This window comes from Uranotaenia lowii, chromosome 2, assembly GCF_029784155.1.
Source record: "Uranotaenia lowii strain MFRU-FL chromosome 2, ASM2978415v1, whole genome shotgun sequence".
Classification (NCBI taxonomy): Eukaryota; Metazoa; Arthropoda; class Insecta; order Diptera; family Culicidae; genus Uranotaenia; species Uranotaenia lowii.
Genome location: NC_073692.1, coordinates 321,957,786 through 321,971,856, shown reverse-complemented (window position 1 = coordinate 321,971,856; position 14,071 = coordinate 321,957,786). Strand labels below are relative to the sequence as shown.

The window sequence follows — 14,071 nt, the reverse complement described above, 5'->3', positions numbered from 1 at the left end:
TCAAACCTTCTAATTTTCTCTAACAAATTACAACAAATTACCACAAATTCAATTATTGGCTGTACAATTTGTGTGATCTTTGACGAATTTTCTCCCTTCATTTCAGTTCTCCGGGTTAGACCAAGTAAAACGTGATCTGACGAATATGGGTTGCCCGAGAAGTTGGAGAACGGTTGTCATGAACCGAGTGAATTGGAGGAATATTGTTCATCAGGTTATGTCGTGAGAAGGACATTCAAATAAATAAAATAAATTATTTCTCTTTTTTCACATTCAGCATACGTAAAAAAAAGTTCTCGAGGCTTAAATTTTCCGACGTTCCGAAAAAAAATTTAGGTGAACGTACAATCGAGTCCGACCTGTATAATAACTGGTCAAAATGCTATCTTAAAACAGCTTTAGAGCTTCTCTTCTTTCTCTCTTAGCTGTGTGTGCCAGTTTTGGCGAATTTAACTGCTATTTTAATGCGCATGGTTACTTGGGTACTGTGAGAGCATCAGCTAATAAAGATATGTTCGAATGCGCTACGAGAAATAATCAAAGCTCAGTTTTTAGTTAAAATATCCTAAAAATATGATTTCCATTAGGCGCAGGTTCAAATTATGAAATTTTTGCACTTGTTCTTCTTAATTATATCGTCAAAATTATAATTTACTTTTATGATGTCAACGGCAAAATAACTCGCCGGTACTTATTATTTTCCCTTCCCCACCTGTTTTTACACCAACAACAATTTAAACGACTTAATTCACCTCGAGTGTTGCAATTTCGGAGTCAAGGTTTTCTCGCTTCACCAACTTCCAATTGAACCAACCAACGGGGTTTCGAAAATCCTGTTCCCATCCAAACAAGCAGTTGCACAATTTCAATAAATCAACTGGTTTATTAGCTCCGGAGAACACATTAACGTTAAATAATTTAATTAGCCTACACTGATTGGCACTGATCCTTTCCGGTTTTTTCTTCTCTTCATTTCGTTCGATCACCTCTCCGATTAAAGGGGGTTTATTTTTCTTTTAGGTTGGTTTTTTTGCTTCGGTATCAAGTTGTTTGTTCCACAGTGACACTTTTTTTCAGGAGCAACAAACACCTTCGACGGCTTCCGCCGTGCAATTTTGGGAACCAAAGTTGACCAGCTTAATGCCGGATTGTTGCATCTGATTGACGGTGTTGTTGAGATAGGAGCACTCCCAGTTGTTGCCATCGAGATAGATCGTTTGAAGACGTGGGAACGAGTTTTGCACTTCACACATGCTGATATAGGACAGGCGGTTGTTGGCCAGGAATAGATCCTGCAGGACACTGAACTGCCACTGGCTGGCGTCCAAAATGTAGAGCTGGTTGTTGTTGAGCATCAAAGTTGTAAGACGAGGCAGATGCAGCATATCGCCGATTGTGGTGGTTATGATTCGGATGCGGTTGTTGGAAAGTTTTAGGGTTGTTAGATCCTTGGCGGAGTCGAGGACTGATAGGTCAATTTTATCCAGATAGTTATTGCTGACGTCAACATCTCTGAGCTTGAAGAGACCCTTCAGGAAGTCAATATTTTGGATTCTGTTGTGCTCCAGGTTCAGAGATTTAAGGTTGTACAGCATTCCGGGATCAACTAGGAGCTCCGATAGATAGTTGTAGGAGGCATCCAGGCTCAACAGATGTTCCCAAAGATAGAATGACGAAAGCGATACGTTTTGTAGCTGGATCGATTGGGCGTTTGTTAGCTTCTCTGCGACCTCTTTCGTGATGCAGGAAATAATAGTTTCGGCACCCGCTTTGAAGACTATATCATGATGATCTGGAAACTCCCAATCGGAAACGTCCGTATATTCTGATAGGTAGATATGATTTAGTTCACAAACATCGTCTCTAGCTTCACTGCAATTTAAGTTCATCGAAGAAGCGCAACCGATGCCGATCACAAAAATCCTTTGGAGAAAATAAACACTCGCTAAAAATTCTGAACATACCAAAAATGTAAAATCTTACCACAAAACTGATTTCGAGAAATCCATTTTCGGAAACCCTCTGTGTCTGACTGTTCGGAATGCCTGGACTGCAATGATCCTCATCACAAGATGCACTTTCCAAATAAATTCTTTCCCATCCCTGCCTAGATCCGAATAACCTCTCGTCGGTAATAAATCTAATCACGCAACGCAATTTTTCAGTTTTAAACCTACAAATCTCCAGAGTGCGAAAATGTGTCACAATTTGCCACGTTGTCATTTGCCTAGTCTTGTTGTTTGTTGCAGTCGGAGCAGTGATACCGGCCCAAGGAAACACTAATTAATCTAAATCATGGAGCGGTATAACCTCCCGCAATAATTCCCGCCCCCTGTAATTTGGTCCAAAGAAACGCGCTCAAAGAAACCGAGAGTCCACGGATCGCGGATAGCAGATGGATCGCGGAGCCCAGATAAAATTACTTCCTGTTCTGTTTCTTGATGTACAGCATCATAAGGTGGATAACGACGTCATCATCATCATCGTCGTCGTACAAAGTAAAGAGATAAAGTTACCTCGCCCGGTTAAGTTTCGATTTGTGGCGCCTTGCTGATTCCTTACTGGTGCTTGATGGATAAATTTGTATGTTCTGAAAGGGGTTTACGGTTACGGATTCGTGATTTTCCTTAAAAGGAGCTATCCGGCCCCGGTTGGGTCCCCCTCGTAAGTAGATTGCCTTGATGGCAGTGGATGATGTGAAATAACCGAGTCTTTTAAAGGTGACTTTTGGTAGGAAATGATATCGATACAGCAGACAGAACTCCGTAGGGTAATTAAGTACCGTTTCCGGGAGCTGGACCGTTACTTTTGTTAACTTAGTATTGAAAACAGGTTTGTTTTAGGTCGACATGGCAGCCTCAATGTCATAAATGTTTGTTTACAATTTAATTTAGTTTTTGTTATTGAAATTTAAGAAGAATCACAAGTTTTCCATGTAATGTTTAACACTTTAAATACAAATCGCATTTCATATTTAGTCTACATCGAAAAGCATGTGCATCAATAAACTTTCGATTTAAAATGTTTCGAAGACTTTGAACAAATTTGCAATTTATGACAGCTTGAAATTTGGAGTTTATATGTTTTAAAAGTTGGAACGATACATGAACATGTAGATGAGCTAGAAGCATTTTCGTGAGACGAAAAAAAAGTGATATTTTTTTAAGTTAAAAGAGACTTGATCTTTTACTAAAGGAGACGTGATCCTTAATTCCGGATGCCCTGACCCTAGGCAAAAATCTAACAAAACCCAAAGATAAAAAGCCTATTGACTATTTAATATGTTAGTTCTCATTTCATAGTTTGTAAGTATCAGCCGAAGAGAATAACGACGAAGAATAAAAGTTTGTCTACTATCCTACAGTCATTGCATACTTTAAGGCACAATTTTCTAATTTTCAGTTAAATACAAAATTTTGAGTCCTTTTTAACAGATAATTATTAGGTAAACATCAGCTATTGGACAAATATTAGTAATTTCGTGATAACTAATGATAATGATCCATTCAAAAGAAAAATATATTTTTTTAGATTAAAGGGATCAATTAAACCCATAACGAACATTTTGGAATTTTTTATTCAAAAAAAGGGGCGCTTACTATCGCTTTGGAAGTATGGCAACGATTTACATATTGGAATAAACTTTTCATTATATTTTTTTTCATTTGGAAAACTTTTTTAAGGATCCTCAAATCACATTTTGTTAAACTTTTCAAACAAAGTTCCATAACTCGAAAAAAAACTTTTTTAAATTTATTGAGATCAGGACTTTGTTGTTTTGTTCTATTTGGCACATATTTCGTCCGAATTTCTCAAACCGACCATATACATTATGTAGATTGGTGAAAAATTCCAGCTCAATCTAACTCCATTTAGGGGTACCTAAAAGCGCCCAAGTTCGGTTATCTACCTTTAAAAAATCATCAAATGGGATACAAAGGAAATCGAAAATATCGATATTTTAATTTTGATGCCAATTGACTTAAAAATGCATGAAACGTCGAAATCTGATATTATCTCAAAATTTTTTTTTATTAAAAATCGATTTAAGAATTTTTTTGAAATCACACAAGAGAGGACCAAAGGAAATCCGGAAAATCGAAATTTTAATTTTGGGGAAAAATGACTAATGGAAATGTATGAACCGTCAAGTTCTGGTGTTTTCTCTAGAAATAAAAAATCGACCCAAAATTGACTTTCTGGGACCTAGTCGTTTTCCGAAAAACGGCTTGGTTCCATAAAGTCGATTTTTGACCAAAAATTTTTTTTCCTGATATCATCAGATTTTGAAGTTTGATGCATTTTTAAGCCATTTGGCATCAAAATTAAAAATTCGATTTTTCCGATTTCCTTTAGTTCTCCCCTATGATAATTTTGAGGGTTAAAAAAGTCAAAACTTTGAGCGTTTTGAGGCCCTCCTAAATCAAGTACGATTCAGTTGAAATTTAGCACAGGCTGAACAGGTCAGTTTTTTGGATCAATATACAAAATGTAAATGCTCGTTTTTCAAAATTCGATCATGAAATTTTTAACCCTAATGTAAATTTATGATCTAAGTCATGGGTGGCCAAACTATGGTTGGTTTATATCATTTGAATAAAACAGATCATATCAAACTTTACAAATTCTTCGACCCACATTCACATCAATATTTTACAACATTTGTTTATTATTCAAAAACTCTGGTAGGTAAGTATTTAAATTTTTTATTTTTTTTGCTTAGTTTCAATAATTATGAAAATAAAACAAAATTTAAATAGCTTAGCGTTGGTAACGTGTTATTAAAAATTTAATAGAATTCATTTAACGTTTATGGATGAGTTTCCCGATACACATATCATATCAAATTTTGAATTTTTGAAAAATTCCACTGAAATTTTATGTTTTTTTTCTGTGCGCAAAAAATAAGAATAAATTTTGAAATTCCATGTAATGTTTTTTTTTTAATTCGAAACACCTACACAATTTTTCAGGGAGACCAGTAAACTTAAAAACTTTGCAAATATGCGTTGATTTGATATTTATGAAATCAATAATGAGGTTTTAAATTGCTTGAAAGAATTCGTAAAAAATGCATTGACCAAAAATTGCTTACTAAGATGAATCTGAACTTGAAGCAGGCATATGCAGTAATTTATAACTTTAATAGTGTATTCTGTTTTATTCCTTGCTTGGGGAACTAAGTAAGCCTTGGTTGAGTGCGGTCGTGTTTTTCTGCTCGTGCATTTTTTGCGTTTAATTTTTCGGGGGAAATGAAAATTTATTACCATAAATTTCTTATCGTAGTTAAATCCGGTTGGTTCGGAGTTTAGGTGGTCTCAAAACCCAGCTGCGGAGAAGGAAAATAAGTGACCAATAGTGTTCACAAGTGCGAATGGCATCTTTTGCCCCGTTTGTATCCAAGTTCTGCTGTTGTTTTTCTCCAGCGGAGCATTCTTGTAGACTCTACTTTGTGCTGCCTTTAAAGCTTAAAATGTTAATAGTGAATAATGGATATTTTTGTGAAATTGACCACTACGAATAATTTTTTCAAGTTTTTTACTCCCGCAAGCATCGCAAAAATTGTGTTAAGTATGTATCAACACGTGGTTGATTGATAAACGGAAGAGCATATTGGGAAGAGCGGAATAGCTGAGATTCGATTCCCCGGCAGTGAAATGGTTTTTATGTTAAATGGTTCCCAAAAGTGTGTATTCGGTTTTGATTTAAGAATCAATTCACTATTCCAATTATGTTATTCCAATTGATTGATTCTTGCGTGATGAGTAATGAGCAGAAAAAATGAAAAAATGGAAAAGAAAGGGAAGATGAAAGGGATAAAATTTCGTCGATCATTGAGGCGTTTAAGGAGTTGGGCGAAATTTATCATGATATTATCATAAGGATCTGGAGTTCAGGTTGCCTGGTGTATGAGATTCAAAACCCATCATTTGCGGTAGGTTAAAGGCTCAAATTCGGATATCGGCCTATAGGTAAGATGTGTGTGTGATTTTGAAATTTAGCTCACAAGTATATTTTCTGAATTTTTTTTTTCTATTTTTTTTGCAATTTTCATGCAGAATAAATGTAAAGGGGAAATGAATTTTATGAAAAAGCCTTTCGAGCTCTGAACAGACCTCGAAAGGTTTCATGATCTACTGATATTTTCCGTTTCTCTTTTTTATTTTCAAGAGCGAGTAAAGGCGCTTTATCCTTGGTCGATGACCAGAAATGATTGTACACTGAAATCCTCAACAATGAGAATAAAAATTTAAACTTAAGAATCCTATTATTTTTATCATTAAATTCTTCAAAATGCTTTTAATCTAAAATTTAGTATTTCTGTGTACAAAATAAATCATTTCCAGCCCTTCTAGAATGGTCCTAGTGATTGGCGGAGTTCCATCACATTACGCATGGTTACTTCATCAAGGAGCATTTTTCTTAGCATGCTTCCAACGATATTGCCCATTTGAAACGTATGGTACTGGTGGTCCACGTTTCTTTCTGTTCCTGTGTTCCAGATGTCTCTGCGTTCTCTGCTCCACAGTGGGCCCGGCCATTTCATGCGTTCTATTATTTTAATGTATTTATGTTAACATAATAGAAAATATGAGCAAAGACAAAAAGAATAATAAAAATATTTTCTTATTCTCCGGGATCGGACATAAGTTCTGGCTGTGGAAGTACGATTAGTGATTAGTGATTAGTTTAGTATTCTGTTTTATTCCTTGCTTGATTTTGATGAAATATAAGAAGATTGATATGTAATTCGATTACTTCTCTGAACCAGCGATATGAAATTGTGTTCTCAAAATAAGCGTTTCAGTTATATAAACTTGTAAAAGCTTTTAAAGTTAAGAACCTATCTACATGTTTTAGAGGCTATAAACGGGTACATTTTGCGAGTTTGGCACTGGATTTATTACGTTACTGTCGTTGTCTTATTTTAAAAGTAAAGATTTAGTATTCAGTAGTCAGTGTGCAGACCTCTCCGAAGTTTCAACTTAGATTAAAAATGTTTATGAAGCATACAAATTTCATGTTTTATAAACAAACTCAGAGCAAGATATCATTTCTGATCACCTTCTATATGCGAAATAAGGGATTAAAGAAAACTGCTGCGAGGAACTCCGCTAATCGACTGTATTCCAATCCCCGCTGCATAAACAACGATTGAAGGATACCCAGAAACGGTTCCTGCAGGCGGATCGTTAAGTAATTGCGCAATTGCTCACAATTAGGTCCGCAAGTGACCAGTCAGTGAGCGCCGAGTGTGTGCAACACTCTTCCAATGTACAACATAGCTGCTAGTTTGGCTTTCATTCAATCACGAACGTACATCCTACACTCCCTCGCACAGCAATTGATAAATCGTTCAGTTTAGAGTCGCCAACAGTTAATTGTAGTACATTTAGAGCCGGTGTGGACCGAAGCAGTACTTTTCGCGAGACTTCCAGCCTATAAGTAACTGAACGCACCTGTAAGACTGCAAGTGTACAAACTAGCGCCTCGAGCGACTCAATTAGTCCATTGAGGTGTATAATTTGACGCTAAATTATCTTCCATTGATTTGGGAGCGATTGCTGCCTATTGATGAGGTTTTCGTTTTCCCTTTTTTTTCGCTCTCCTTTGAGAGAAAGGTCTACGGTCGATTATCATCGTAGGTACCGAGATCAATTCCTATGTACCTACTGGCATAAGCGAACATTGGCCTGGCAAACCGTTGTTGCCGGTAAAGGTTTCAAATGACAGCCAGATGCGAGGAGCCCTAATTGATGTCAATTAGTATGTACTAAATCGTGTTTAACCGCAACCATTACAACCGGTGATTGTGGTTTATTTTTGTATTGGAAGCGCCATAAAAGTATCGCTTTCGATATTGTGGCTGAACAGGTTTCTAAGCCATAATGGTGCAAACTGCAAAACTGACAGTTTATTACAGTAACACTATTTCTTGACCGTTTTGGTAGTGATAGATTGAAGCTTATTGAATCATTGAACAATTTAACACCTTTAACTTCTTTTTCAAATTCTTCACTTTTTTTTATATCCCTCCAAGGGATGTATGAAAACCTAACTCAACCGTATAATTTAGTGTATTATCCAATCTAGCGTAAAACTCACAACACTATTGTGCGCTGACTCTGACGTTCATGGGGCGTTAACAGATCTCTCGCAGCTCAGCAGTTCCTTATTAGTATTTACGGTGCACATTAGTGATACGCATCGCGTCCAGTTGTGACAGATTACTGCCCGGGCATCTATCAGATTACCGTCACCGAGTTCTCATAACATTTGACCGAACGCGGATAGTGACAATCTGATTGGACCAGAAACGCTGTACGGCTCCGACTGGTCGGCGGCGGTGCAACGGCATAAAATGCAATTATTAGTTCCAATTACTTTCCGCTTCTCCCGGCATGCATACAGCACTATGGAACCACTTCACCAGACAAACTGGACAGTTGGAAAAGGCACAGCAGGATGATATTTTATCGTTGAGCTCTCCCGCTCGGCGTGGATGACAGGTCTAATAATAAACTCGTTTACCGTGAACCAAAACCATGCTGCTACTGCTGCGAGAAGATGGTATCAATGGCAGCTGGATCAGCGGGATTAGCCCAACGCCATTGCTGCTGCGTTTGTGGAATGGAGCTGGTACTTTCCTGCACCATCAATAAGTAAATGGGTATTACTTTCAGCGGTTGTTAGCTGCCAACAAGTGTACTTGATACTTGGATTACCTACGCACTTGATTTGATCTGGTGTGCTGAGTAATATTAAAATCCAACTAAATATTCGGGGTGCTACACTTTACTATACTATAACTATGTTATACTTTACTATACTATACTATACTATACTATACTATACTATACTATACTATACTATACTAGACTATACTATACTATACTATACTATACTATACTATACTATACTATACTATACTATACTATACTATACTATACTATACTATACTATACTATACTATACCCGGTCCTGTAGAACATTACGTACGATTAGCTCCTACGAATTAGCCTCCCATCGGGAGCTGAACTCGTAGGATTTGCGGATGATCTAGTCCTCCTGGCGAGAGGATCCTCGAAGGTACAGCTATTTGCCACAGTAGCTATCCAAGCAGTAGAAAGCTGGATGCATTCCAAGGATGCCTGCGTCTAGCCCACCACAAAACCGAGATGATGCTGATCACCAACCTGAGCTCATCCCAAACAGGTATCATTGCAGTTTAGCCGTGTATTATCGTTTTCAAACGCGCAATTATACACCTAGAGGTGATGATCGACGACAGCTTCACGAGTCATGTCGACATGTCGGCTGATAAACCTGCGGGTTATCAGTGGATACCGGACCAAATGAAATCCTTGACTGTGACAAAAAATCTCGTAATAATCATGATGTTGATCTCTAAACTTGGTCATGACAATGTAAGCTTATGTCGCTGACCACAATTTAGTATCGCATTCAAGGCACTATCAAAATCGACGGGCATTGGATGTCTGACATTGGTCATTCGCAGCTTTGATTATCATCATCTTCTTCTATTTTCTTGCCAATGCTATTTTATTGACTAGCTCCTATTATGGTCCAGTTAATGAGACTATATGACTAGCGTATCTTTTTTTGTTACGATTATAGTCGTTTTTACATTTTTATGTCATTCGCGACTTATATCAACGATGCAGTTGGCGGACAGTCATTGAATAACTGATCCGGTACAACTGTGATCGATGTTTACTCTTGGGCTCGAACTCACGGACATCGGCTTAGAAAGCAACTGACTTGCCAACTGAGCTCCGTAGAGTTTACAATCTGTTTATACTCCGTAGAAATATTTTGCATTTTTTTATACTCAGTATAGTTTACAATTTTTGTTACATTGATACATTTCGTGGTATAAGTGTTAATTTTTATGTCCAAAAACTAACAAAATTTCCTTAACCTACATTTTAGAATGGCTGGATTCGCTTCCAGGACCTCTGGCTTATAAGCGAAAGACGTTCGCCATTAGGCTAAATGACCACCCACTGATTATCATTAGTTGTGATTGAATTTCAGATAATGCTCTCAGATGTTTTGAATTTCTTAAAAAAATAGAATGATATTCAATTTGGGATATTAAATATCCCAAAAATAACGTCACGGTTTTCTCGATTGTTAAACCATCTAGTTAACTTTCTTTTGTAAAACAATTGGTTAGAAGAACAAATAAACTTTTTTTATACAACACTTTACCTTTTTACAACACTTTACCTTCTTTACTTTACAAACTATCCCAAACGCAAACCCACTTTGGAAAGATATTTGAACTTTCAAAATATGAATCCATCCTTCATGCCGACACGCCATCGCTAAAAAGTTGTTCTTCCATATTCAGCAGCAGTGTACGTACAATTCTCTCAACACAATCGACCAATAAATGCAAACAGCAACTCGTAGATAAAGTGTGCCGGCCCTAGGAGATCGTGTATTTGTTTAGCATTTCGCTTCATCATTATTGCAGCAACTCAATTTGCCTGCTAAAGAATAATTCGTATTGAAGATCGGGAATTGTTGTGAGAGAAGGTACATGATTGCAAACATACATTTTACCGAATGGAACCGAAACAAAAAAAACAAAAATCGGTACATGTATTTGCAATTGCATCCATTACGATTTGGCCATCCTAGAGCAACATTGTAGGGCTTATGTAGGGAATTGTACAAGCTCTAGCTGGCCGGGAGCGAAAGTGCCTGGCTGGAGGCTTCGGAATTTATGAGCAGCCTAAAGTCTTGAAACAAATAAGACACTCTGAAATGGAATAGTGGTGAGAAAAAATAAAGAAAAATGACATAACCTACCAGGAAAGTCGTGTTGTTTGTTTGCTGCCTCGGTGAAGAACCCTTTTATGAATGAATCGAAAAAAAAACAAGACAGCAGCACTGTCTTCTTGGGTTCTGAGTTCTGGGTTTGAAGTTTTAGGGCGAAATATTTGAAAAAGATATTTAAAAATCCAGCGTAGTAGTCCGCCAAAGGGAAAAAAACTAGCATTCTTATAAACTCTGTCTATTGTTGAAACACCCTTCTCAAAAATGATTCTAGCGTTCGATTCGTTGTTAGTTTGATCGGATTCTTACGATTTGTCGCGGTTTTTCGTGACTTGGGTAGCATCGTTAATAATGTAGCAATGAAGTCAACCAGCATAACACCGTACCGGTGCAATTTTCTCGCTATACTGCAGGCTGAGCTAACATGAAAACAACCGTTATGTTGAGAATGAAGACATTACTGACAGCTACGGGAAAATCACGTTCGGTCACGATTTCTCATGGGAACAGAATTTTGATAGGATTAGTTTAGAGTTTTATTTTTTTATTCTAAATTTAGTTTTAGTTCTGCTAAATCTGATTGGTACTAAATTAAACAAAAATTGACTTACACTTCAAAACCGAAATTTAGGCTCAGAATCAGAATTTAAATTTAGGATTCTACATCAGAATCAGAATTGAGAATAATGATTCTAAATCAGTATAAAATATTCATAAACAAAATTAAAATTATCAATAACCTGTATCTAACTTTATAAACAGAACTAGCTGATTTACCCGGCCTTGCTCGGGTTTGCATAAAATATAAATCAAAATGAATCGTTTAACTTTACAAAATTTTGGTAGCTTTGTATTCAATATGTTTTATATATTTATTATGAGAAAATTTTACCCATGTTGTGCCATGTATGTAAGCTTTGAAAGTTTTGTTAGTGTTTTTCAAGTTTTAAATGAGAATATTTACTGTGTTTCCCTTTTTCATATTTTTGAAATACTTATAGTTATGAGGTTTGTATTCATAGAAATTAAAAATAATTTACCATGAATGCTTTTTCATTTCATACCGAAAAACATTTTATACCCACCCTTTCTTGAAGGAAGCTTGAATAGCTTTGGCCTTCTTATTTTTCTTCTTCAAATGATTAAACTATATTTTTATGTTTCCCACCACCCAACAAATAAAATCTCTTTTGGAGATGATCTCTTCGGACGCTATATGCCAAATGCTCCCCCGTATGCTATATTCAAGTTTAATTTGTCCAAAAAATTCTAAGAAGGCTTCCGAAACTTGCCGCAGCTCGTGGCCTTCAAGTCTTCCAAGCCAACGGCCATGAGTTCGAATCCCAGTCACGGCATACACAGTAAACTTTTGTGGTTTAGTGGTTTAAGCATTTGTGAGATGCTAGCCATCATATACTCGAAAGATGTACGCTTAGAATTAAGTAAAAGGAATCTCTTCGAGGACACATTAAGTTTCATTGAGATCCTGTATGTGTTTGTATTTGGTTTTTTAAACTTGTTGAAGACTCATTTTGCATGTTTTCAAATGGATGTGTACTTTTCGTTGTTTTTTCCACACTGTTGTTTCATTAGTCTTTCTTAAATGTTCCAAGTTCCACTAATAGTTTTTTGAAGTGATCCAAAAAAAATTATCACGGAACCCAAACCGCCCATTTTATGATGTTATTACAAAAGATTTTTTTTAAATTTTTACATTCTTGGAAAAAAAAATCTCATTAATTATTGTGAAGAGTGATAAAGTAAAAATTCTTGGAAATAATTTGATTGAATTCGCAGTACTTAACGGTTTAAGTTTTCGCATAATTGGATGGTAAAATTGAACACATTTATGATCAACATTTTTATAAAAGTCATAGATTGACCGATAAAATTGAATTGTATAAAACTTAAAACCTCATACTTAATTTCAAATAAAGTTTCTTGCGTTGGATTTGGTTTTTCCAGATAATGCAAGTTAAATTTTTGAGACGGCTTTCAAAGCGTTGACATCACAGCTCTCAACTTATAACTCTGAATTTTATTATTTTATCTTTCTCTATGAGGAATTCTAAAAATACGAAAATGGTTGGTTCTAAAAAGATTGATTTTAAGAAAATTACTTAATATGTTTTCAGTACTCAATCCAAATTCATAATGAAGATAAATCACTGCATCCATACTTCACACACTGTATATTCTTATAGACTCCAAAGCCCAGAAGCAGTGGTAGAGAGTACTTTGAAAACCACTATAATTCAAGTCAATACATAATTTACAGGTTAGTTGTATTTTTCAATCCGAAATATTAGCTCATTATTGCATCCAAAATTCTCGTATCTACCGGTACCACGTGCTTTCAGCAGTAGAAGGTTCAAAAAACACCCGCCAAAATTTCCCCTTTCAAATCTTTAACGCTCAGCAAGCTTTGATTTGCTTTCCAGTACATGTGAACTCTGGATGGCCGTTTCTTACGCCCGGCCAATGGTGATGGTGAAAACAACCCGCCAAAGGAAACGAAAATCGGCTGCCAAATGGGTGCCATGACTTTTGATTTGTGAAAATAAAAACGAAAGTATGGGAGGGTCCCTTTTCTTAGGCGGGAGGGGCTCAGAACTTTCACTAAAACCTTACCCTGGTCCAAATACATCTCTGTACCAAATTTCAGGCTTATCGGTTAAGCGGTGTCGATTTGTATAAGGTGCATACAAACATATATAGTCCAACTCATCTTTATATATTAGATTTTGAAACCAACTAGAATCGAATATGATGCTTCACCAAACTTTGCTCATAACATTATGTTTAGCAACTAGTTAATTTGAATTATGAATTTTCATAATTTATAGCTTATTAATTTTTTTTTATCAAGACAAATAATTTTACTAAATAATTTTCACACGATTCGGCTATTTTATTGTAGCCTTCTTCAGTAAAGAATAACTGTCGTTTTACTGACTCGTAAAAAAATTTAAGAAACGTTTAAATGAGTAAATTTCAACTTTTTGGTCAGTATGGGAAAATTGAATAAACCAACCTAATTTTTGTGCCTGCTAATGGTTTTATGTGCCAATTTATAAATCCTCCAGAGGAAATTTACCGCTGATTAACTTTGTCTAAGTCCGTAACTTAATATCTTATAAGAAAAAAAAGTTATTAGCTGTTTAACAGGGGTATGTCTTTTGGCATTGCAAAATAATAAATTCAATTGAAATCATTACTTGTGCCTTTTAAAAAATTGCATTGCATATTTTTCATGCTATAC

The 14,071-nt window shown here is 36.0% G+C and overlaps 2 protein-coding genes across 2 annotated transcripts in view; both read right to left on the bottom strand.

The window, feature by feature from the left end:
* Positions 1-14,071, bottom strand: part of LOC129748903 (uncharacterized) — a 300,169-nt gene that overhangs the window by 159,709 nt on the left and 126,389 nt on the right. The window lies entirely within an intron of this gene.
* On the bottom strand, positions 844-2,093 carry LOC129748905 (oligodendrocyte-myelin glycoprotein-like). The gene is made up of 2 exons (XM_055743696.1): positions 1,984-2,093; positions 844-1,923 (listed from the first exon to the last, which is right to left on the bottom strand). The coding sequence occupies exons 1-2, from the start codon at positions 2,064-2,066 to the stop codon at positions 1,074-1,076; spliced, it is 933 nt and encodes a 310-aa protein (XP_055599671.1). The 5' UTR covers positions 2,067-2,093; the 3' UTR covers positions 844-1,073.

Coding starts and splice junctions, on each gene's coding strand:
- LOC129748905 (XM_055743696.1), bottom strand. CDS start 2,066: ATGAGGATCATTGCAGTCCAGGCATTCCGAACAGTCAGACACAGAGGG. Junction 1,924..1,983: donor TTCTCGAAATCAGTTTTGTG/GTAAGATTTTAC, acceptor TTTTCTCCAAAG/GATTTTTGTGATCGGCATCG.